Source organism: Saccostrea echinata, unplaced genomic scaffold, assembly GCF_033153115.1.
Source record: "Saccostrea echinata isolate AGI-Se365-2 ecotype Australia unplaced genomic scaffold, CSIRO_AGI_Sech_v1 ptg000053l, whole genome shotgun sequence".
NCBI classification, from domain to species: Eukaryota; Metazoa; Mollusca; class Bivalvia; order Ostreida; family Ostreidae; genus Saccostrea; species Saccostrea echinata.
The window spans coordinates 696,982-722,410 of record NW_026889802.1 but is presented as its reverse complement, the minus strand read 5'-3'; the positions used below and the strand labels follow the sequence as shown (position 1 = coordinate 722,410).

General features: G+C 33.1%; 3 protein-coding genes across 4 annotated transcripts in view; 2 read left to right on the top strand and 1 right to left on the bottom strand.

The window, feature by feature from the left end:
* The first annotated feature begins 740 nt into the window (after positions 1 to 740).
* Positions 741 to 12,263, top strand: LOC133204496 (geranylgeranyl pyrophosphate synthase-like). Its single transcript, XM_061340240.1, has 12 exons — positions 741 to 832; positions 2,610 to 2,709; positions 3,017 to 3,085; positions 3,576 to 3,661; positions 4,132 to 4,178; positions 5,751 to 5,867; positions 8,974 to 9,075; positions 9,630 to 9,690; positions 10,912 to 10,990; positions 11,093 to 11,195; positions 11,368 to 11,482; positions 12,028 to 12,263. The coding sequence occupies exons 2-12, from the start codon at positions 2,677 to 2,679 to the stop codon at positions 12,116 to 12,118; spliced, it is 903 nt and encodes a 300-aa protein (XP_061196224.1). The 5' UTR covers positions 741 to 832; positions 2,610 to 2,676; the 3' UTR covers positions 12,119 to 12,263.
* An 18-nt stretch (positions 12,264 to 12,281) lies between these two features.
* The window catches only part of LOC133204495 (set1/Ash2 histone methyltransferase complex subunit ASH2-like), a 33,294-nt gene continuing 20,146 nt past the window's right edge, over positions 12,282 to 25,429 (bottom strand). Inside the window, exons 15-18 of the mRNA XM_061340239.1 lie at positions 15,704 to 15,796; positions 14,235 to 14,333; positions 13,014 to 13,076; positions 12,282 to 12,597 (exon numbers count right to left, since the gene is read on the bottom strand). Of these exons, the coding sequence (XP_061196223.1) occupies positions 12,505 to 12,597; positions 13,014 to 13,076; positions 14,235 to 14,333; positions 15,704 to 15,796 (348 nt within the window). The 3' untranslated portion in view covers positions 12,282 to 12,504. The remainder of the gene's footprint in view (positions 12,598 to 13,013; positions 13,077 to 14,234; positions 14,334 to 15,703; positions 15,797 to 25,429) is intronic.
* LOC133204491 (muscle M-line assembly protein unc-89-like) lies at positions 17,207 to 25,360 on the top strand. Of its 2 annotated transcripts, XM_061340230.1 has the most exons (10): positions 17,207 to 18,566; positions 21,058 to 21,238; positions 21,618 to 21,739; positions 22,070 to 22,172; positions 22,420 to 22,506; positions 22,750 to 22,770; positions 23,441 to 23,996; positions 24,305 to 24,373; positions 24,483 to 24,514; positions 24,643 to 25,360. In XM_061340230.1, the coding sequence occupies exons 1-10, from the start codon at positions 17,911 to 17,913 to the stop codon at positions 24,691 to 24,693; spliced, it is 1,878 nt and encodes a 625-aa protein (XP_061196214.1). In that variant the 5' UTR covers positions 17,207 to 17,910; the 3' UTR covers positions 24,694 to 25,360. The 2 variants fall into 2 exon arrangements, with proteins under 2 accessions (XP_061196214.1, XP_061196215.1); XM_061340231.1 differs by lacking the exon at positions 22,750 to 22,770 and having other exon boundaries at positions 17,209 to 18,566.

The window sequence follows — 25,429 nt, the reverse complement described above, 5'->3', positions numbered from 1 at the left end:
TTCCAAAGGTTTGTTTCTATATACTAATTTTATCATGGTAAATTTTGTTTATTTTCATTTTTTTTAAAGTAGAAAATATATTTTAAAGTCATATATGGCGTATTTTTGATAAGTTCAGACTAACTAAAATTAAAAAGATCTTTCTACAAATGTATTTGTTTTATTACTTTATTTAAAGATAGGACTTTCCTATAAATTACACAAATTAAATCAATCGCGTTTCATAGATATTAGAAATTTAAAACAATAACCGATTTATTAACCGACTCTGCATTAAAATAAAATATCTGACATAGTTTAAAGTCAATTTAACTATAGAAAAGTGCGGTTATTCAAGTTCAAAATCGATGAAAATTTTAATTTGAACGTAAATAACAAATATCACGTTCAATTACAACCAATCTCATATTTTTATTTTTTTTAGCTCAGATACACCATATATAGCTTTAATTTTTTTTTCCGCGGTGTTATGTTATCAAATGCTTTTTTTTTTTTGGAAAGGGGGGGTATCCATTAAAAAATATATTTGCATAGATCGGCGAAAAAACGGGACTGTTTCCTAAGTGCCAAATTCGCTTTTAAGTGCTGAATTCACAAGGTGCGAAATTTACCTGTACCCGCTGTTCCTGAATAGAGAAAAAAGAGTTTATTTTTAAGTACTCTAAAAATAGAAAACACGTGGACAATAAAAAGCCGGAAGCCACATCTTTCGATCATTTTTTTCATGATTCATGAAGAACGAATCTCAAGAAGACTGTTTTATTACCTGATTACAGTACAGTTAAACTGAAACTGATTTGAAAACATAGGTAATTGGAGATTTATACAGACGGTAAGTTAATTAAAGTTTGATCGTCTTCGCATGTATGACACGTATTCATTTAGGAAAAAGCCTGTCCACTTCTGTAAAGAGAATAACATGTATGTATGTTATGCCTGTAGATGTTGTGTGTATTGTCAATTGGAACAAGACCATTTCCGATTCTCAGATACATTGAATGTTTCATACGAGCAACAGGAGGCCCATGGGACATAACGCTCACCGGTGTCACCTTTGACCCTCTCTCTTTAGGATATTTTAAACCTCCCCCCCCCCCCTTATTTATCCCGTAAAAAAAAATCGACCCCATATCATGTCCCTATTCTAGCCCAAATCATGTCCCTATCCTAGCCTAAAGGGGTCACAGCATTATTGAACTAAACACTACATGGGGATGCTTCAGTACCAAAATGACTAACATGGCCCTGTTGTTCTGCACCCTCACAACGTCAAGGGTTCCATTGGCCACTCATATCTGTGGGACCCTTGACAATTTCGTTTTTTTTGGGGGGGGGGTGGGTTGCTTCTCTTAGTGAGAACATTTTAAAAGTAAACAGAAAATGTAAACAGGAAGTATTCCCTTGACACCTCAATGCATGTGTTACAGGTTGTTTGTCACTGAAGGGCTTAATGTGATTGGTCGAGAGATAAGAAAAACAATCAGACTTTGTAATTTCTATGAAAGCAGTCAGCCCATCAAAAATGAATTAAGTTTGTCAGGGGTCCCACAGCCATGAGTGGACTCAGGACCCCTGAAATTGTGAGAATGGCTGTTCTTGAGAACAATTTTTTTTTGAAGATTTTTTTTATAGTATGTAAAATTTGAGGAAGTTTGATAAAAAAAAATCTCATTTGAGTCTTTGGCAAAAGGAAAAAAGATTTTCTACAACCTTCTTTGTACACATGGGGATAGTTTTGCCTCTTCAGATATTTGTTGGCAAAGTGCCACTTATTTCTGAATACAACCCCCCCCCCCCCCAAAAAAAATTGACAAAGATACAACAAAGAACAAATCTTGCTCTTGAAATTAAAATGAAGTCTGAACAGAACTTCCAGTATTTGAGTTTTTTGAAATTCCTTTGTTTAAAAAAAGTATTTTGTACTAGTTAACAGTTATTGGTCTTGAGTTGCTTGATTTTTTAACCACTTAAATCCCCCACCCCACCCCCACTTTTATTGAATGACAAAAAGGTATAGTTTTACATGCATTTCTGTTACCTGGTAATTGTTTTATGTGACTTGTAATGAATGCAAGATATCCAAAATATGATATTCTAGCAATCACTTCTGTGTAATATTTTTCAATATTATTGTAATTACTATCATAGAACCCCCCCCCCCCCCTAAAAAAAAGTGAAGAGATAATTGAAAGCAAAATATTATAACAACTGTTGTCTTATAATTTGGTACAATACCTTTTATACCTTTTCTTGGATTCTGTTGCTTTAGTCAGTACTTTTCTGACAGTTTATAAATTGAGTACTATGGATCACTAAATATTTGCGATGCCCCATTTTCAGGAAAGAGGTACTGGGTACTTATTTATAAACAGACAAAATTTTCTCGATTTCTGGTTATTGCTGTGTTTAATCTATACTGATAAAAAGATATGTGTGAGAATTAAATTTTTGCAAGTAGACGGTCTCGCATAATAATGCAAAAATAAAGTTCTTGCAAACAACAAGTTATTTACAGTATTCACCTCATAGAAAGACTAGCATCTACTATCATGAATAAATATTTTGATTGGTTTTGGGATTCTACCTCCATATTTTTTTTTTTCTTGCAGAGATTGTGGTGTAGTCATTCATAAGGGGTCTTCTAAACCAAAGAAAAACCTGACCAATTCATAAAATATGAGTGGAAAAGAAGGAGATGTCAATGATAAAGTTATTGTCTATCATGTTTTATTGACATAGATATTAATTAAGTTAAACGTGACTTAATATCAAATACTTCAAATATTTGTTAATGAGTTATTTCCTTTTGTGTATAGTAACGTCTGAACCTCAACTATTTGAGGAGTCTTTTTTGACTCAGAAAATGAAGATATTGACTAGCAAACAAAAAATAAAAAAAAAAAAACCCAATTGAATAGTATTATAAATATCATGAACTAAAATGCAAAGTATCATGAACTTATTTCCTTTGAAGTGATATGTATTCTTTAATATGAAATCTTTTCAATTTATACAGATATTGTTGGAGCCCTATAACTATATATGCCAAATACCAGGGAAAAAAGTCAGAGCCAAGCTAGCTGCAGTAAGTCTTCAATAAATACTGACTACATCAAAAATAGTGTCAAACTATAGGGCATCCAGAGAAGAAATTCTTGACTTTCCTAGCTGCAGCATGTCCATGTATTCTCTTACCTAACATCCTGATCCAGTATTAGTAAAAGTGAAAAAAATACCACTTCTGCATTTTTAATTGGTTATTGCTCAAAATCAATTTTTCCTAGAAATTTCATCATTGATAGTTGGCAGAAGTATTACAAAAATGGAAATAAAAAAATAGAACTTATAACAGGACCCAGCTCAAATTTCAATTATTTCTTGCCCCATGGCTTGTCTGCTGCCCAAATTTCATTTAAATCCAATTACAATCTTCTGTGATATCCTACAAAGATAATCAGACTGACAAATGTAAAAACAGCATCCTTTTAAACTCTGTAGTTGGAAGATAAATACAATATCTGTGACCAAAGTTGAAGATGATTGACTTTTTTTTTCTTGTTTCCCTACATATATAGGCATTCAACTGCTGGCTGAATATACCTGAAGAGAAATTAAAATTAATTGGAGAAGTCACCCAGATGCTACATAATGCCAGTCTATTGTAAGATCCACATACATTGGGGTTCCTTTTAAACATATTTGTTCAGGGAAGGGTTTCAGATGAGTAGTAAGAATGTCTTAGCTTTTATGTACATTGTACATACTATGTAAATAAACATGAACTGAAGTATGATTGTACAATGCTGCATTACGAAACAAAATTTTCACATTCACTGCCTCTTTATGTGGTTCTTAGTAGTCATTCAAAGAAAGTTTTATCTTCAAACTCATTCACCAAATATATTGAATGATGGTTGAAAATATGCTAATTAATTGAATGAAAATTTTTTTTCTTTGATATTGGGGGTGGGGGGTGGGCATGGCTTAGCTTTTGGAAAACTCTTATTCTGTGAAGTTAACAAGAATATTAAGTAGATCATAACAGAATACATGGAAGTGATGGTTAGTCAATATATTCTAATCTTGTTACAATTAAAAGCCTGCATAATGAGATGTATCATTTACTTGCAGAATTGATGATATTGAAGATAATTCTAACTTAAGAAGAGGAATTCCAGGTATTCACTTTTTTAGCTCACCTGAGCCAAAGGTTATTTTGATAGAGAAAAAAAACTAGTCTGTTGACTGTTAACTTTTCACATTTTCGACTTCATTTCCAGAACCAGTGGGCCAATTTTAACCAAACTTGCTATAAAGCTTTCTTGGGTGAAGGGGGTTAAATTTTGCTTCACCCCTTTTCAAGGGAAAATAATTAAGATGAAATAGGTAAAGATAACAAACAGTGAACAATCTCAAAAGATCTACAAACAATACAAATCTGTGAACTGGGCAAAATTTCTAAGGTGGGATCATGTGCCTAGGAGGAGTAATCGTCCCCTGTTGGACTGATCACACATGCTGTCAGCCCTATGTATTGATCAGGTAGAAGGAGTCATCCATAGTCAAATTTTGTAGCAAAATTTAATTGCATCTTTCAAAATTCTTCTTCTCAAGAACCACTAGGCCATAAATGATGAAAGCTTCATTGAATGCATAGATTCAAATTTGTTCAAATTCATGACCTCCAGGGGTAGGGTGGGACCACAATAGGCGATCAACATTTTACATAGGAATTCTTTTAAAAATCTTCTCATGAATAGCAAATCCCTGATTAGTCATATGAATATGGAAGCATCCTCAGAAAGTGTAGATTCAAGATATATTCAAATCATGACCCTCAGGGTTAGGGTGAAGTTAAAATAGGTGATCAAGGTTTTATATAGGAATACATAAGAAGAAATCTGGGGGTAAGGTGGGGCCATAATAGGAGATCAAAGTTTAACATAGGAATACAGTTGAACTTCGGTATCTTGAACACTGATATCTCGAATACTATGGATATGTCAAAGTGATTTGGAAGTCCCAACCACTTATTCTTTAAGTATTTTCCCTTGATATCTCAAATCCTTTGATAACTTGAATATTTTTTGGTCCCATTCAGTTTGAGATAACGAGGTTTGACTGTATATAGGAAAAAATTTTAAACGTGTTCCTCTAATGAACAGCAAAGCTGTGATAAGTCACATTGATATGGAAGCATCCTCAGATAGTGTAGATTCAAGTTTGTTTGGATCAAGGCTCTTGGGAATATGTTGAGATTAAAGTTTTACAAGGGATTGTATGGGAAGAAATCTTTTCAAAGTTGGAAGACCACACTAAATATTATTAATAAGAAAAACATACCACAGTACATGTTCTTCAGTTGTGTGGAATCATTTTTTTTTAAAATTATGACCCCTGGGGTAGGATGGCCAGAAATCAGAGATCCAAATTTTACATAATGCACATGCATAGGGATTAAAATCTCCAGGACAGCAGGGCCATATTGATCATATTGATAATGAAACATCCATATTGAATGGACTATGATTAAATCATAGGTACCTGAGGGCAAAGTTTTTGGTCCACAAAATGGAATTAGAATTGTGATGAAATTAAAGAGGAAAATTAAAAAAAAAAAAATAAAATCTGCTGAGGAATATAGCAGTGGGTGGCCCATGGGCCTCTTTATAAATTAGATTTTTTTTTTTTAATTTATAATTCTTACTATGTCAAAATAAATAAACACATCTAATCTGTATTTTTTTCAGTGGCTCACAATATATATGGAGTCCCACAAACCATAAACTCTGCTAATTATGTATATTTCCTGGGATTAGAAAAAGTTCTACAGTTAGACCATCCAGAAAGCACAAAAATATTCACAGGTAAATCAGCACACATGTAAATTTATTGGATTTCTAGAACTAACATACGTGTTTTACTTAATTTTTTTCTAATAGAGATTTAAAAAAAATACTTCTTGATAAATAAATTTATTTCTTGATATATACTAGAAATGGTATCCATGTCCATAGGACATATTTGCACCACCCAGGGTTCATAAGTAATGCAACATGAAAATTTGTGAAAATAAGTGTATGAAGTTTGATGAAAATACCTTGAATAGTTTCTTTAAAACTGAGTTGAATACACAATAAATAGTATAGTCAAGGGTCATTGGGAAAGTCAAGGTAAAAAAAAAAAAAATGGACAAAGTTGATGAACTCTCACCAAATAATGTATCGGTGCATAAGTTTACATAAAAAATATATGAAATAGTTTTTTTTGAGCAAAAAAAAAAAATCTCAAATGAGTGTTGATGAAGTTGAATACCTCTCCTCAATTTGTATCAGCATATGACGTTTGATAAAAATATCTTGATTTGATTCTGTAGAACTATGCTAAACACAAATTTGAAGTCAAGGTCAAAGAAAAAGTCAAGGTGATAATGTTGATGCATTCAAGCTTTTACCAATATGTATGAGCATATTACGTTTGATTAAAATATCTTGAATAGTTGCTTAATACCATTTTAAGATAAGTGAGGTCAAGGTCAAAGGAATGGCAAAGGTAAAAAAAATGTTAATGCAGTTGAACAGGTCTGATCAATATGTATGAGCATATAAAAGTTGATAAAATATCATAAGTTTCTTTGAAATTGAGGTAAAATTTAAGTTAGGTCAAGATCAAAGAAAAGGTCAAGGTCAAAAGATTGTGATGCACTTGAATAGCTTTCACCTTTATGTATCAACATATGAAGTTTGATAATAATATCATGGATAGTTTCTTTGAAACTTAGCTAGACACAAATTTAAGAAAAGAGAAGTCAAGGTCAAACAAAAGGTAAAAAAAAAATGTAGATGAAGTTGAGTAGTTCTGTATGTATCAGGATATAAGGTTTGATAAAAATATCTTGAACAGTTTTTTTGAATTTGAGCTAAACACCCCAGTCAAGGTCAGAGGAAAGGTCAAGGTAAAAAAAATGTTGATGCATTTGAATAATTCTCATCAATTTGTATCAATATATGAAGTTTGATAAAAATATCTTGAATAGCTTCTTTGAAGCTGAGCTAAACGCAAAGAACAGAAGATGGACATGACAAACACTATATGCCCCCAACCATATTCATGGCGGGGCATAAAAATAGGCAATTACCTAATGCATGTAGGTATGTTATTCCACGTTTTTAGCTTACCTGACCTGAATGTTCAAGTGAGCTTTTCCCATCACCCATTGTCTGGTGTCCATCCATATGTCTAGCTGTCTGTAAACTTTTCACATTTTTTGTCTTCTTCTCAAGAACCACTGGATCAGTTTTAACTAAAGTTGGTACAAAGCATCCTGGAGTAAATTGTTCATTTGAAGGGCCAAGCACTCTTCCAAGGGGAGATAATTAAGAAAATGCAAAAATAATGTGGGGTCATTAAAGAAGAATCTCAAGAAATGCTGGGTCAAAAAAGGTGAAACTTATGTGGGAGCTTTCCCAAGTAGATTCTAAATTGTTCAAATCATGGCCCCCAAGGGTAGGTTGAGGCCACAATAGGGGATAAAAGTTTTACTTTGAACTATAAAGGAAAAATCTTCTTTGCAAGAACCACTAAACCAGAAAAGATGAACCTTATATGAAAGCTTTCAGACCTAATGTAGATTTTAAATTGTTCAAATCATGAACCCAGGGAGTAGAATGGGGCCACAATAGGGGATCAAAGTTTTACATTGAAGTATACATGTATAGGAAAAATCTTTAAAAATCTTCTTCTCAAGAACCACTGGACATGAAAGCTGAAACTTATTTGAAAGCTTCCAGACATAATTTAGATTCTAAATTGTTCAAATCATGGCCCCTGGGAAATGGGTGGGGCACAACAAGGGATAAAATTTTTACATTGTAATGCAAATAAAAAATCCTTAAAACTTTTCTTCTCAAGAGTCAACATCTTTGATAGCCAAGGGTTTCTGATACGCTACTCTCCTCATAAGCCCTTGGCATACGGTGTTAAAAAAAGTTGGGATTTTTTTCTCAAGTTGTGATTGGAGTTGATCGACATCGTTCGACCAATCAGCAATTGTTTTTTGTAAATGACGATATTTGCATTCGGGATATATCTTGACTCTTTAATATCGGTAATGTAAAACGCAAGTAAACAATGATCCGTAAGATAGCATGCCATTCTATGAATAGCTATATGGTGTCATCCAATATCTAAAGCTACGTGCAAAATATGTGATTAAGAATCTATACTGAAGATGTAGATCTGCATTTTTACATGTTTAAATAACAAATTAACATAACTCAATACCTTCTTGTTAATTATTCTTTAAAAACAAAATTTTTTTAAATACGCTTTTTATTTCTGTTGATGACGCAATCTGTGCGTACCTGGTAAGAATCATGATCACGTGACAAAAACAATCCCGTCTTTTGTCAGCACCGTATGCCAAGGGTTTATGAGGAGAGTAGTGTATCAGAAACCCTTGGCTAGCGAAGATGAAGAGTCAAACGACAAGAAAAGATAAATCTTGTGAAAGCTTCCTGAGGTAGTGTAGATTCTAAACTGTTGAACTCATGGCCCCAGGGAGTAGGGTGGCGCCATAATATAGGATCAACGTTTTGCATGGAACTCTGTAAGAAAATTTTTTTAAAAAATTTTCTGAAGTTTTTTTTTTTTTCAAATTATGGACCATGGGTTAAGAGTTAGCTAAATCAGAATCAAATTTTACATAATGCTTTTATCTAAGAAAGGAGTTTCCTTTTCCATAACGGCAAGGCCATGTTATATTGATATTGAAGCATCCCCATGGTGTGTGCATACAGAGACCCCTTAGAGTAGGGCCATAATATGGGGTCACAATTTTTCAGGGGAATATTAAAAATCATTTTAAAACCTCAAGAACAGCAGGCCTAAAATTACTCAGGTGAGCATTGTGGCCCATGGACCTCTAGTCTTTATATCCAAATATTAATGCCTTGTTTGACAATTGTTTTACAGCCCAGCTTCTGGAGCTACACAGGGGACAAGGTATGGACATCTACTGGAGGGATGCTGTAGTGTGTCCTACAGAGGAGGAGTACAAGGCCATGGTCATCAAAAGTAAGGTCAAGATCATGCAACTTGGTAAATTCATAATGGTCAAGGTCATCAAACTCAGTGAGGTGTAATGATCAAGGTCACCCAATTCAGTAAGGTCATAATGGTCAAGGTCATCCATCTCTTTAGGGTCATAGTGATGCCTCTTCAAACCACACGGGACATTTAGAAGGTCTAGAATGTGACATCAAATGTTAAAGGTCACCCAACTTAGTAGAGAGGTCAAGGTCACTCAACTCAGTAAGCTTCATATGGCAGAGGAACTCCTAGGCAAGGTGTAAATATGTAAACTTGATACATTTAGCTTCATTTTGAGTTGAACCATCATATAATATGATGTATAGGTTAACACTTTTTATAACTACAACAATAAAGTTGTAGGGGGGCTATATTGAAATAAACATGTCATCCATTCATCTGTGTAACTGCCTGTTCATCTGTGTATCTACAGATGCAAGGTTAAGCATGTTAGGACTGGTTTCTTCATAGATCAAACTTTTTAGTTTAGAATATGTCAAGTCCTGTGGACACTCATCTGATACTGGTGTTATTTTCAGAGACAGGAGGACTGTTTGGTTTAGCAGTGGGATTGATGCAGCTCTTTAGTGAATGTAAAAAGTAAGACTCTACACTAACATATGGTATTTGGTGTGTCTGAGATATGGAGCACATATTAAGGAGGAATGCCACACCACAGTTTTATTTCATAGACCTTTAAGACATCCATGATAAGTAGTGGTTTCAGCATTAAAAGGCCAATATTAGCTCTTAATTATTTAATAAGAATTTTTTTCACATTTTTCATAGAAAATGAAAAAAAATGTTTTATTTGCTAATAAGATGCTTTAGGGTTAAAAATTGGCTGTTAATAAATGCATAATATGAATGTCAAATAAAATATGTTAATAAAGGCTGGATAGACATTTTAATTTTTTAAATAAAAAATTATTTATGAAAATAAAACACAGAATTTGTGAATATTTTTTAAACCTATGGTTAAAATCTTCATAAAACTATTCACAACTAGGGAGAATATGTTAGGCAATCATACTTTAAAAAGAAATTGAAATGAAATTGTGAAATTTTAGAGAAATTAATTTTTTTAATTTTGGCCAATCCCGATCAAAATTAAACTGATCCCAAAAAGAATTTTGTAATAATTGGAAATAGAAAACATTTTCACAAGAAAAATATTTTGTTTAGGTGTAATACAGGTTAAAAAGAAATTGAACTTGATAATCAAATAGATTTCTAAGTGGTAAATACAAAAAGAAGGCAGTAAATTATTATTTTACTTATTTTGTGTTAATTTTGATCGGGATCAGTTTAATTTTGATCGGGATTGATCCAAACAATAAAATAATTATTTTCCCTAAAATTTCTTAATTTAATTTCAATTTCTTTTTAAAATATGATTAACTAACATATTCACCCTAGTTGTGACTAGTTTTATGAAGATTTTAACCAAAGGTTTAAAAAATATTCACAAATTATGTGATTTATTTACATAAATAATTTTTTATCTAAAAAATTAAAATGTCTATCAAGCCTTTATTAACATATTTTATTAGACATTCACATTATGCATTTATTAATAGCAAATTTTAAACCATAAAGCATCTTATTAGCAAATAAAACATTTTTTTTCTTTTTCTCTGAAAAAATGCAAAAAAATTCGTAAAAAATAATTAAAAGCTAATATCAGTATTTCATTGCTGAAACCATAGTTTCAAAGGGATTTCTTAAAGATCTATTAAATGAAATTTTGGTGTGGCATTCCTGCTTAAATTAAACTCATTGTATGCAGCAGATGTTTCAATCTCAGTTTTCTAATTTCAGAGATTTTATTCCTTTATTAAATGCCTTAGGACTGTATTTCCAAATAAGAGATGACTATGCTAATCTATACTCCAAAGAGGTAAATATCCTTGACAATAAATTAAAACCCTAATTTACTTTGCTAACAGAAATAACTTCATCATCATGCCCTCATTAATGCCCACATTAATGCATGTTTCAGTATGAAGCAAACAAGAGCTACTGTGAAGACCTGACAGAGGGGAAATTTTCTTTTCCTATAATCCATGCCATACGGAGCAGTAAGGAAGATAACCAGGTCATTAGTATCCTTTGCCAAATGCACGTGCAAGAGTTAGCTCCCCCAGTTAAAGAATTGCCAGTGGCTCAAAACAATAAAATATTCATGTCTGTATATATGGTAGATCCTTCTTCCCAGTTATTAGGTCACCTGAGTTGTTAATCAGTGTGAGTATAAATTCCTTAGCTTTGATTTAGATATACTACGACAGCGGACAACTGACATTGATGTGAAGAAATACTGTGTAGAATGTCTACATAAACTAGGATCATTTGATTATACAAAAGAAACTTTAATTGAATTAGAAAACAGGTAGACTATTCAAATATTTTCATTATATGCTATATGAAGTATAGGAGTGAAACGGTTCACCGCGGTATCGATGCACCGCGGTATTTTTTCTCGGTTTGATACACGGTGCAAAATCTCTAATTTTCGGTTCGGTTCATTTTTCGGTCGGGATCGTTATTCAGTCGGGTTTGGCATAAGGTATAACACGTTACTCAGAATAAATAAGTATAGAAAACGTAAATTTTTGATGACTGATAGCTTGTAAAATAATTTTTGACAGTCAAATAATTTTAATCAATTTCTTCTAGTCAATTTGCAAATAAAATTCGTAAAATATGTGACTAGATTTAGAAAAAGAAAGCATAAAACAACGTAGAATTTGTTTCCTTCTATCAAAATGTATCGTATCGAAAATAACCGAACCGAGACAAAATTATACAATACGTATCGAACCGTGAAGGAGGTGTATCGTTTCACCCCTAATGAAGTATTCAATATCCACTCATAGAGTTATGTTCCTTTAGTTCAGATAGTCTCATTACACTGCAGTGATTGTATCTTTGTAGAATATTGGAGCTGATTGAACAACATGGTGGTAATCCTATCTTAACTGCATTAATTAGTGAACTCAAAAAAGTTTACAGAGAAACTCAATAACAGCAAGACTTTAACCTCTTGCTTGCAATCTCACTGCCAACTCTAGTACATAGACACTCTAACAATGAAATGGACTCCAATAATGTGGAAAACAGAACATGAACATTTTAATAAGGTCATTGTCATTGATATTCATTTTGATGAATAAAATATGAAAAGAAATTCTGTATTTTACATTTATTTTAAATTATGAACAAGGACAACATAGAGTCATAAATCAAGGGCATCCACTGAAGTCCTAGAATACGAGTTTGTTGTAAGGCTTCACACACTTGGATGGGACTGCTTCCTTAGTCTCCTTAAATAAAGACATTACGTAATGACATCTTGCTTCAGACTCTCATTAATTCCTTTACAGATTATGTTGCAGAGTTCAAAGTTTGTGTTCAGAATTCTGGTAATTTTCCTTCATTTTCCACGTGGTATATGATGTCTGCGAGGGCATACTCGACCATTGTTTGAGATGCAGCATCCGACATCTGAAATTTACAACACAGCAAATGTCTCTAGAACTGAATGGTTATTCAAAAATGGAAACAAGACACACTGCATGATGTTTGTTATATTAACTAGTAGAAAAGAGAAATGTTTAATAAACAACATGGAACTAATCGAATTATCTTAATGACCATCTCTTACAGGTCAAGACACATAATTCTGTCCATAAAAATTAGTAGAAAGGTGTTTCAAGTCCAGGTGAAAATTTTCTCTTACACTAATATTAATCAACCAGTAGAGCTACAGTCTCTTTAGAAACTCCTGGTCAGTTTTTGCTATAAGAGATCCAATAGCTATGGAGAATAATTAAAATTTAAAAGTTTTTCATACTGAGATCATTTGTCTAGGTTAACAGCATTACAGATCTTTCATATGAGAGTCTGAATAACTGACATACCGGTCTGAAGTCCTTGAGGCCCTGTGGGGGACATTTGAAGTCTGGTCCAAAATTCATGGTCACCTGCAAAAATATAGCAAAGCCTCTCAATTATACTAAGAATATTGCCAAGAAATTAATATTTTTGATGTTTCAGCGATTCAAAGTTTGAATTTCTCAATATGCATATTTTGATCGCCGATGTTACGCACCATTGCTCTGACGTCATAGGTGTCAACCCTGGTCAAGTGAAGTACTTATTGTGTTTACAAAAGGGTTCATTTGTAGTGTCTATCAAACCTGTTAGATAATAATTAAGTGATAACTGGATAATTGACAGCTAGTAAGGTATAATTTGTGGCTTTAGGATGCACAAATGTGCACAAGAAAGGTTTTAGGAAGATTTTTTCCACATTTCCTGGACTTGTTCGAGAGATGAAAGGGTGGCCTTTTTCCTCAAACGCGATGGCATTTATCTCCATTCAGAACAATCGTTTATACCCGATCACTAATTTTTTGTACTATAAAATATTTTGAGAAAAAGGTACCTTTCTTTAAAAAAAAAATAAAATTCCAACACGCATTTTTAAAGGTCGCACATGATCTAGTAGGAATGTTTTGAACTTCGTAAATGAAAAAGTGTCACTTCTAGTATATGATATTCACTGCTGGAACAGACAGAAGATATTCTGGATTTATTTATATATAAATAATTGAAATAATGGAAGAAGGAGAATTTAAAATTCCTATATTTATAAATATTTACGAAGTTAAACTTTAGTAATTTGTTCTGTTTAGTCAGTCCCGAGTTGTCAACGGCTTGTCTTTGGTGACCTCTACAATTGTTGGCATATTTTCTGGTTATTTCTCTCTGCTAGGCGTTCATACATAAAATATTGACCATCCATAACCAAAGAAATGTGGCCGATGTCAAAATTTCAACCGGCCATATTGTGTAGTCTATTTATTTAAAATCTATTCAATATATTTTTTTCTTACGATAAGCTTTACGAGTTCTAATTGACCATTGACACCTATGACGTTTCAGTACCACATGACCCTTATCTAATTAGTTGAGATTTTTACTATGAGAACCTTATATTACAGGCATTTTATTGTCTAATTACGACCTTAATTAAACGATAATTATATGTTCCAAGAATATAATATTGTTTCATTTTAAAGAAATTTAGATACATGATAAAAACCCTTTAAGGACAATATTTCTGAGATCCTACAAACCTTGGCATTCTTGTAGAGAGAGACTGCAGGATAGTATACACCTTCAAAGACATCTTCATAGGCTATTCCCTGTGATACTCCATTTTTGTACATAATGATCTGAAACAACCAGATTCAAAGTGCCAGGTTAAAATATTTAATGAATACTGAAGTCTTGTAAAAACATGAAGTATTTATGAGTACAGCAATTTTCTAGTGATTCAACCAGCATAATTAATAGTCTTCTATAGGAAATGAAACATTTTTAAGTAAAGAGCTTTTTTTTTGACCTCAATTCCATTAGCAACAAGTATCAAAGATCAATACTCCATTAGATGAGCAAGAAGATCAGTTCTTATTAGATATGTTACCTGCAGACCAATCATTTGTGGCAGTGACTTGAAGGCACTTACTAATACCGTACAATTTATCATGGATCCTGGTTTTAGGAACTTTTGGGACCAGTTATTATCAAGATTTCATAGGATCCAATAATGGATACAGGGAATTCAAGGGTACAATATTTATGAAGAACATGATTTTTCAAAGGATCTATGAGGCAAGTTCTTATTTTAATAAGAATTTACTCATAAGCTTTAGTGATGATAGGACTTGACACATGTACCATGCACATTCCTGGAACCCATTAGTGTCTATAGAAAATTCATGGTGGATTCCATATGTTATTTTACATTCTTTAGGGGCAGGTAATTATCTAGAAATCTTAAACTAGGATCCTATTTGTAGATTCGGGGACCTGTAACTGTTAAAGAATCTTTACCTAGAATCATGTTGATGGCATATGAAACATTAGGAGCTCCTGAGAATCTTTACCTGGGATTCAATCAGTGGTTTCAGAGTATATGGGGGCCAGTCATTATCAGAAATATTTACCTGGGATTCAATCAGTGGTTTTAGAGTACATGTATATATTAGCCAGTCATTATCTGAGAATCTTTACCTGGGATTCAATCAGTGGTTTCAGAGTGTATGGGGGCCAGTCATTATCTGAGAATCTTTACTTGGGACTCTATTAGTGGTTTTAGAGTACATGGGGGGCCAGTCATTATCTGAGAATCTTTACCTAAGATTCAATCAGTGGTTTCAAAGTACATGTATATGGGGGACAGCCATTATCTGAGAATCTCTACCTGGTTTCCGAGTATATGGGGGCCAGTCATTATCTGAGATTCTTTACTTGGGACTCCATCAGTGGTTTTAGAGTACATGGGGGGCCAGTCATTATTTGAGAATCTCTACCTCGGATTCAATCAGCGGTTTCAAAGTATATGGGGGACAGTCATTATCCGAGAATCTCTACCTGGTTTCCGAGTATATGGGGGCCAGTCATTATCTGAGAATATTTACCTGAGATTCAATCAGTGGTTTTAGAGTATATTAGGGCCAGTCATTATCTGGGAATCTTTACCTTAGATTCAATTAGTGGTTTCAAAGTATATAGAGGCCAGTCATTATCTGAGAATATTTACCTGGGATCCTATCAGTGGTTTTAATGACTTTTCAGTTTCAGCAACATGATCTTTTTCTTCATAATAAAGATGACTTTTAAACTTCACCAATGGCTGCAAAGACAAAAGGTACACTCAAACCTACAATAAGTTTATTATGTTATTACTTAAGTTCATTTAAAGAAATAATTTGTATCCTCACCTGATGGTAATGTAATTATATCTGATCTGTCAACATACATTACATCAGTGAATGATATTTGAATTATTTACTCTTTTTGCTTTTTTTTTTTTTAAAGAGAAAAGATATGAACTATAATAGTACATTTAATTTTTTTAAAAAATTACTTCAGACAACATATACTTATTTGTCTTCAATAAAGTTTCTCTGTTCATAACCCTCTAATAAGAAGTTGCTGCATCCATATAAATATTTTTTTATTATATTTTCTCAAGTCAGTGCTTAAAAAAAAAACAAATACCAAATCTTGCTAAACATAGGACTATTATATCTATATGGATCGACCTCATGAAAGGGCTAAATTTTTATTTTAGATATCTCTCTATATATTAAAACTGCCCTGTTAACATCCTCATTGCTAGCAACTGAAATACATTAGAAAAACAAATATCTAAAGTTGACATCAAATACATTCATAGTATATGTAAATACTAAGATCAAATATCTTAAAGAGTTTTGTTTAAATTTTACAAATTCCAGTGCGGAAATTTAATGACACTTTCCTTAACCATTTAACTTTATGGGGTATGTACACCTGTGGTGCTTTTTACTTCCTTATCCCTATCTGTTTTTATTATCATTCAGCCTAAATAATAAAAGCATTTTCTTCATGCTGCAATTCAGTTGTCAGAAAGCAATGCCTATAGTATAATCTTCACAGCTAATGAACAGTCTTCTTCCTTGTATAGTTTGAAGTGTTTCCTTGTCTTATAACAAGTAGCACTCATCTTAAGTCAGGGTATCACTGGTAAGTTGTTTTGTTGCTGATTCTTTTATAAGATAGCTTCTGGTAATTTTATTTTTCTTGAGTAGTTTGTTTAATTAGCAAACAGAAAAACATCTCAACAATCTTGCTACTTGCATTGTTTTTATCCTGAAGTCTGGCTGATTTAATTCCGAGAAAATGAATGCAAGATCTATATCACATAAGATGTACTGTGTAGGAAATTAAACCACTTCCCCCAAAAGTTTAACAACTGAATTTCAGACATGACATTTGTAATAACTAAATATATATGACCAAAGACAGTAATTACTCATTACTGACTGAACATTTTATTTATAGAAAATAATTCACATGAATTCACATTGCAAAAAACAAAGACTGTTAAAATTAAGAATAGAAGAGTACTACATTTAATTCCTGTGTTGTTGGAACTAACATTATACTTTCTTTTACAAACACTTAGACTGACTTGAAAAGTTAATGACATCAGTAAAGAAAATTGCTCAATTCAGGACACAATTTGACTTATTACATTACGGAGCTTATGCTATTAAATTAAGCTAGTTAGCAGAGATAATGACATTGTGCACTATGGGTATCGAAGGAAATGACTCACACACCGCCACATTGACACATTCCTTTGAACTTAGGTATTAGCAGTACTGGGAATCAGCCTTATCTCTTGTGTACATATTTTGTTGTTTTTAACCCCCATAGAAATATGAATTTATCACAGTGCAGCCTTTGTTGTGAGGAGAAGTAGGAATATTTTTGTGTTACAGAGCACCTGTTTGGTGAACATTGTGTGCGAGCCCTGCCAGTGTATTCTCTGTATAGGGATCACACCAGTCTCACTAATCTGTGTAATTCTGTTCTGCCCTGTGCACGGGAAGGTTGCAGATTTATTGATTTGCAATCAGTGTAGTCTTTCCCAGGTCACTTCAGATGAACCAAGCCATTTCTCTGTATTGACAAACAAGGATTTTAAATGGAAGCATGTGAATGACATGCTTGTGCCGCAGTAAAATTAACAAACCTTGTGTTAATTATAGAGCGAATTTTTTGCAGACATAGCAGGATTAGGTGCGAGTCTTACGTACACACTTGAATGACCTTTTTGCCTGAGGAAATGTTTATGTCAGTGTGTACTATTTCATCCTTAGCAATCAGGAGTAATGTGTAGTATCTCAGGTTGGGAAAATCCTGTATGTTCTCCTGTTACTTGCAGTTTGCCTTCATGTCGTGTATGAAGTGATTCAGATGTGTTCTAACATGGAAATATGGATATTATGTGTGTTGTTGGTGGGCTGTGAAATGACATGGTGCTTTCCTACACCTGCTAGTCAACCCGAGGAGGAGGAATTTCTCAAGCCTGCTTCACATCCTGTCATAGAAACCATTGAGGCTGGTAAAAATAATACTCTTTACCTTATTCAGGAAGTCGCTCATTCAGATCAGAACACTCAGCCTAACCCCACTAATGATTTGGTTCGAAAAGTAATTGGATATACAAATAATTTACAAAATAGTAACAAAAAATTTCTGAGGGATTATGAGACAGAAAGTGAAAGAGAAAAGGCTAAGGTGATTTTTGAATATAGTTCAGTGAAATTAAGCAAGCCTGAATCCCTTTCTCTATCCCGGAGAGAAGCACTTCAGCAAACGGATGTTGACGTTGACGGAGGTTCGTGGTCGACAATGGTGTTGACAATTGCGAGCACCCTTGTGGCTCTGTTCAGCATGTCTGTCCTTGTAGCAGTCTTCCAGTGCTGTTGTCGCAGAAGAAAGCGAAGTTCATCCCCAGAAATAGATGATAAGGAAGAGAAAACAGCCGACGACAAAAACAAGAACAACGAAAAAGTCAACAAAGAGGAAGCATCAAAACCAGCCAAAGAACAAAACGACAAAAAACAAGGGTGAGTTTGGAATGTTTTGTTACATTAGAATATTTAAGTGTTGTCAGCTTCTCTAGTCACAAATCCTTGAAACTTGCCATTTCTAGACTACATAATCTAATTCTGAACTGGGAAGCAAATTGTTGAGTAAATCTGTTGAAAAGCAAACAGAAAAGTTATATATACTGTTTTATAGCCCAAACATAAGTAGAGATGAGTAGTATAGTTGACGGTGTAGTGCACAATAGCCTTGGGGTGTCACAACAATAAGTTTGTCACACAGTCTACAAATTGATTTTCCACCTGTCACATAATGATGAATGGTTAGGTATCATAACTTCCTATTAACTACCTCTCTCTCTCTATTGATCTCAGTCAGGGGAGCCATTCCAGGCCCATCAAATACTCTGGTGCTACACATTACAGAAATCCAATATAGCTATAACTCTGATTTGGCTTACAGAACTCTACACCTTTAGCACTCTATAACAACAGAAAAACAGACCTCAAATTCTGTTTATATCCCAAATGTCTTGATGCAACAGGTTTGCAATTTTATTTAATTCATCTGATGATCATAAACACATTGCAACTTTGTTAATTAGTAGAGCTAGTAGCAGGCCAATCTGATTTACATTAACAAGTTCATACATTTTGCAAAGAAAAGGTAATAGTGTTAGGTTGGAAGACATCCAAACAAATACTAACACTTCACAAAAAACAAGGAAACGATGATCCAGCTTCAAACATTCTTAATCATGTTAACCAGTAATGTACATAAATGTTAAGTAGAATTTGAACTCTCACAATTTGAAACAAAAGTGTGACAATACAAGGGAAAAAAACACAATTGCACTCCTCAAGATTTAGAAAAGCAATTTAGCCATACAAAAACATCCTACATTAAAATGAAAACTGTTGTCATAATTTGAGGAAACTTTGTGTACATTTTTATACACATACTTTACAATGAGTACTATATTAGATAGTGAATATTTTCCTGTTCCATAGTTTGAATACTTCACCATATTTTTTTTATTACAATAGAGTATTACTGATATCATTTGTAGTAACCCCTCTCCCCAGATGCCCTCTGATAATTCAGCCTCCTAATCCCAGGTTTGTTTAATTTGTTAACAAGTGATTCGTTAGTTCTAACACATTGCCCCAAGTCTATACAGCTAATGGATTCCTTATGACCACCAGACACACTGTTTCTCCAGCCAACTCTAATCACTAGTACACTGCTAGTCATTCACACAAAATGGACATTTCTTCTCTGGATAATATCTGTGACTTTGATACTGCAGAGAGTACTAGTTCAGAGTAAGTTATGGATGAATGGTACATGGAATCTCCCTCCCCATCCCATCATCACACAAATTCTAACAGTTTATGTTCCTAAATTCTACTTCTCTTTAAATAAATGCAAATGTTTTGGTCATCAATTAAACCTAACTGGTACATAACTTCATCATTTATTAAGATCTGACCTCTTTCAGCAGGATAAACTGATTCATAATTAATTTCATCTCCAAATTCATCCATATTTAATGTGTGCTCTTAAAATTTGCTGCCCATTCCAAGTGTCCATTACTGTTAATTATAAACATGACATAGGAATCCCATCTACCATGTCTACAGCCAAGATTTCTAATGCAATCTAGAATCATATATATGTATTCACCCTAATTAGCACCCCTGCCCCTATTGTGAATAATAAGCCCCCCCCCCCTCCTCATACACTCAACCAATCACTGCATGTGTATATTTTTTTCATTTTGTAGAAAAAATCTCATAAAATGACCTTTCTAAACATATCTGTACCTAAAACATGAAATTTTTTGATGGAAAAAATGTATTGATTTACCTGTAAACATAATCCAAAACAAAAGTGAGAGGTTTACATATAAGATGCACAGTATCTGATTCTTATTGATATACACACCTTTGGAAGATCAACATTGTGTTTTAAATAAGTCAATTTATCTTTAAAATTTCAGTTTTTAATAATTTACATTCCTTGTATCTTATACTGTCATTTTTTGTATGACTTTCCAAATGTCTAGCTGTCATTTTGAACATATTAATGAACGATTCTGCATTACTTTCCACAGTAAAATACTTTACATCTCATTTCAGTTGCTGTTAAATTTAACCTACCAACTAAAGACTATTTTAAAATGGTTCAAAAAAATAAAAATAATTTTTAGACATTTTTATGTTTTTAATTTTATCCCCCCCCTTTTTTTTTTTTACTTACACCTAATATATCTGAGGTGAATCTAATACCTGCTTGATATTTGCAATTTTCCGAGCACCCTGGGCACTTATTAGGACAAATACAGTATCTGTATATTTTCTAACATGCATTGAGCAGTGACTCATGTTTTACTCACTTATAATGCAATGTATGAAAACACTCAATTTACACATGCAATGAAGTCCTAATGTGTATTGATTCCCTATAAACAGATTAAAGCATGCTATTTTTGTGTTTTGTTTTTTTAAGGGAAGATTCACAGGAGAAAACAGATGACAAGCTTTCATTTAAAGACAAATTAAAAGCCTTTGAAAAGAAGGATGACAGCAAAGAGTCACCCCTCAGGCCTGGCCCCACCCCAAAAAAGCGACCCCAGAGTGAGGCTTTCAAGGCTTTTGAGGGCAAGGGGATCATTATGGGAATGCCAATGGTAATTCTATTAACATCCCCCAGACAGACTTTAAATCAGTTACATATTTGGTGTACAGATGATGATCATGTGTGGTTTTGTGTGCATCATGTAATTTCTCCAGAGACTATCATCTGCTATTATTAGGTTTTGGGTGATGATGATGCCTTGTCAACATTAGACATCATAGTCATCACATAGAAATATTCAATCACAAAAATTTCTAAGTGCACACATTAACTGTCAATCATAAAAATACTCAAGGGGTTAAGAAAAACAGGATGAAAACTATTTAGTCAATTGACAAAAATTGCATTTATGTACCAGGTACATGTTTTTGATGAACTGCTACAAATACATGAAGAAATATTTAAGGCAATGTCTGTTTATTTTGTACCAGGGTCAAAGTCCTCGATTTCCTAAACCAAAGGAGACTCAAAATGAGGAAAAGGAAGATGCTGAGGTTACAATGCGACCAAAAATAACCATCACCCCTTCCCCTGATGGAGACTCAGATTCTGGGTAATACAGTTCACAGAATAATGAGATATTTCAGTCCCAAAAGCAAAATTAAAATAGTTTATGGATTACTTTTTGTGCAAATTTGTGCATTATCTGTAATGTACAGTAAAAACTAAACAAGAAAAAGAATTTTTTCTGTCTAAAAGCTGATCAAAGCATTTAATGTATTCAGAATATGTATGCCAAAGAGAGACACTTCACCCATTGTTTAATAAGTTTGAACTTGTTTTGGAAAAGACGGTTATTCTTTATGAATTTCAAACAATGCCTGTTGTACAAGTTATAAAGACCTTCTATCTTGGTACTGTATTGTACTGGTGTATTTTACAGAAGTTATAAACAGCCAGATAACCCTGATGTCGTGATAGCTGATGAGGAGGATGACGACTCAGAATTTGGGGCCATCAAAAGGGAAACAGCAGTTCTAAGATCAGTAAGAAGACATTAATGAAACAATCTCTCATAAATTTTACAGCTAGTGCTTATAGAGGACAAATAAGTTATACCACTTAGAATCACATTATCTTCCATAAATGTACTACTATTTTGATTATTTCATGCATTTAGTTTAAGATTCTTTATGGAATTCAAGAATAATTCTAAAAGTTTGATAAAATCATTGGAATTTCCAGCTAAGAGCTGAAATGATAAGGTGTTAAAATTGGAAGTTTCACTTTCAGTATCGGAAAGCCCCTCCACCCAAAAACAGAAACCGTTCTTCTGCGGCATTCAGGCGAAAAAATGCTCAACAATCCATGGCCAAATTAGTAAGTTGACAAAGTGCTGATAAATAAAGTTTCAAAGAATGATGTATCAACTTCTAAAACAGAATATTCTTGACAAGTGAAAAGTGATGATTCTAAAAATAGCTGTGCTAAGGTTATTAAACATGTTTAAATGCATTCAGGAAATGTTATATCAATGCATTAAGTATTCAAATCACAATTATAAGTTTATGTTATGAAGTCTATTCAGTTTAAGCTGAAGGAGACATTGACTTTTTTTGTTAGCTTGATGAAGGTTTGGATGTTGTAAGTGTGAAACATATAAACAAGTCGGCATGCAGACGACATACAGGGCATGATTTACTGTTTATTGCTTTCTCATTTTGATGATATGTTTTATAGCGGTGTATGATTTTCTCCTATTCATGTATGTATATAATTATGTGTACATAAAGTTATGGCTTCCAAACCAGTCCATTTTCTCCCAATTATTTGATCCCTCTTTCCTCCTTTCTTTCAAATATTCTTACCAAATTTCTAGCAGTTTTTCCAAAAAGATTTCAATTTTCTCCTTTTTCTCTGCATTCAATCATTATACCTGAATTCTTCATATATTCAAAAGTTCAATGCTGTCGATTGTTGTGGAGATGGAAGCTTTATATTCATGGTATTCCACATACTGAAATTTTTGTCTTTTCCCATAAGTTGTCCCCAAGAAATATAAATAAAATTTCACCTTCAATTTTTATGTTAATATTAGTTGGTGTGTCCTAGAGAAATTTGATTTGTTTTCGAGGGATGCATTATTCACCTTATATTCCTATTCATGTTTCTTTTTCATCACTACTAGTTTCAGTATATTGTCATTAGATTTTAGATTACTTTAACCTCCTTGTTAGGTCAAGTGTCTTGTGACACAAACTTGTTTTGGAAATTATTATAATAATTGTACTTATCACTTTATTTCAATTTATAGATAGGTGAGGATAAAGAAGAAGAACCATTGTTATCAAAAGATAATAGTCTCCTACAAAATGGAGGTAGTAAGAGTAAAGACAGAACCAAACTGTCACCAGAGCCTAGTGAATCCAACCCTCCCGTGGCCAAAGAAAGGTCTCGTTCAAAAACACCTGAAAAATCAGACTCAGAAAAAAGTGCTTCAAAAACTGTCTCAGAAAAATCTGGTTTGAAAACTCCCAATAAATCAGACTCAAAACCTGCTGATAAAACGGGTTCAAAAACCCCTGAAAAAGCTGGCTCAAAGACACCAGACATAACTGGTTCAAAAACTCCTGAAAAAGCAGGTTCAAAAACACCAAACAAAGAGCGCTCAAAGACACCTGATAGATCTGGCTCAAAAACTCCTGAAGAAAAACCTGCCAAACCAAATAGTGATAAAAAGACAGTAGATAAAACAGTGAATTCAGATTCACAAGCCAGTACTGGCATTTCTACAGGAGGAAATATATTTGCACAAATTGATCCCACTGTCAAAAAGACTTCTCCTACTGCCACTACACCAACAAGTCTAGGTGAGTCTTCAGAACAACAATTCTAGTCTTTCTTCTATGTTATAAAAAATCTACCCCGGTATACAGTTTAAAGAACTCCCAGAAAGGAACAATTTTTCTCATTGGCATTGAAAGAAGAAACACAAGAAATAGAATATGTAAACAAACTTAAAACTTTTTATATAAAAGAAAAGGAACTCTTTACCCCTGTAGCATCCAGATACAAAAAATACATTTAAAAAAAGTGCAATATTTACTTATTACATGTATTTTGATTAAAAATTTCCTCATGTCTGTGGACGGTTCATATATGCTTAAATCTTTCGCAGAAACAAAGAGTCGTGCTGACAAAGTGAAATCCTCTCCTTTATTTTTAGAAGATGACAAACTAATGAAAGGTGGGTCAAATTAACACTTATCCTTTCACTATTCTAACTTTTCTTAATTTCTAATGATTATAGAAGGACTAAGTTTTAATTTTACCAGAAAAATATTTTTGTGTTTTAGCCTTGAATGAAAGATTAAAGGCACAGCAAGAGGTGGGTATATTTTCTATTATTATGTACATCAATAAATGTCTTTGATCTCAGTCCACTCCTATTTAACAGATTTCCTGTTTTGTAGCCTGTTATCAATTATCTGGACACTATTTTATTTGTGTTTCTAGGAAAATGATGAGAAAGACAAACGTCGTCGGTCATTAAATACAGATCTGTGATAGGCCTGAGTTATCTGCCCCTGGATTGTATCAATCACCATATCAACACCATTCACTGATGTATTGTGAATCAATACTATAATACTGTATACATGTACCTCAGTGTTATCAGGTTAAATGTGTAATATTCTTTTTTATTTTAAACCAAGAAGAGTCTTCCACTTTTCACCTTCAAGGAAAATTTCTATATGTGATTTGTGTACTGTAATTCTGCAGTGTACAAAGAATATACATGTATTTTGTTTATGAAAATGCTTCCTGAGCCAAGAGCATGAGTGTAACATGTTGCATGAAATGAAAAGTCCTGTCACAATCATTGTCAAGATGAAAGTGTTTATCTAGTTGTTTGAATTGTGATATGATGTAGCTGAGTTCTAGCTTTTGATTGTTGAGAAATGAAATGATGTTGAATGATAAGTCTGCTGTCTGTAGAGGCCAAATATTGCTTTATTATATGAAATGAATGCTAGTTTAATTGATGTAAATGTTAATCGCTCAAACAATTGTGCAATAGATAATTTTCACAGATTATGCAACTACCACACATCATTTTTTTATTAACACTGCTTTGCTTTTTTTCTTCAAACCATGGGTTTAGCTTACAATTCCAAAGAAAATAGATGTTGCTAATATTTTATTATGATAATAAATTGTGCTGAAACTTTCATTTTGTTTTTAAAATTTCCAACACCCCAAAACTTGATGACAAGGAAAAGAAATTGATACAAATAAGTAC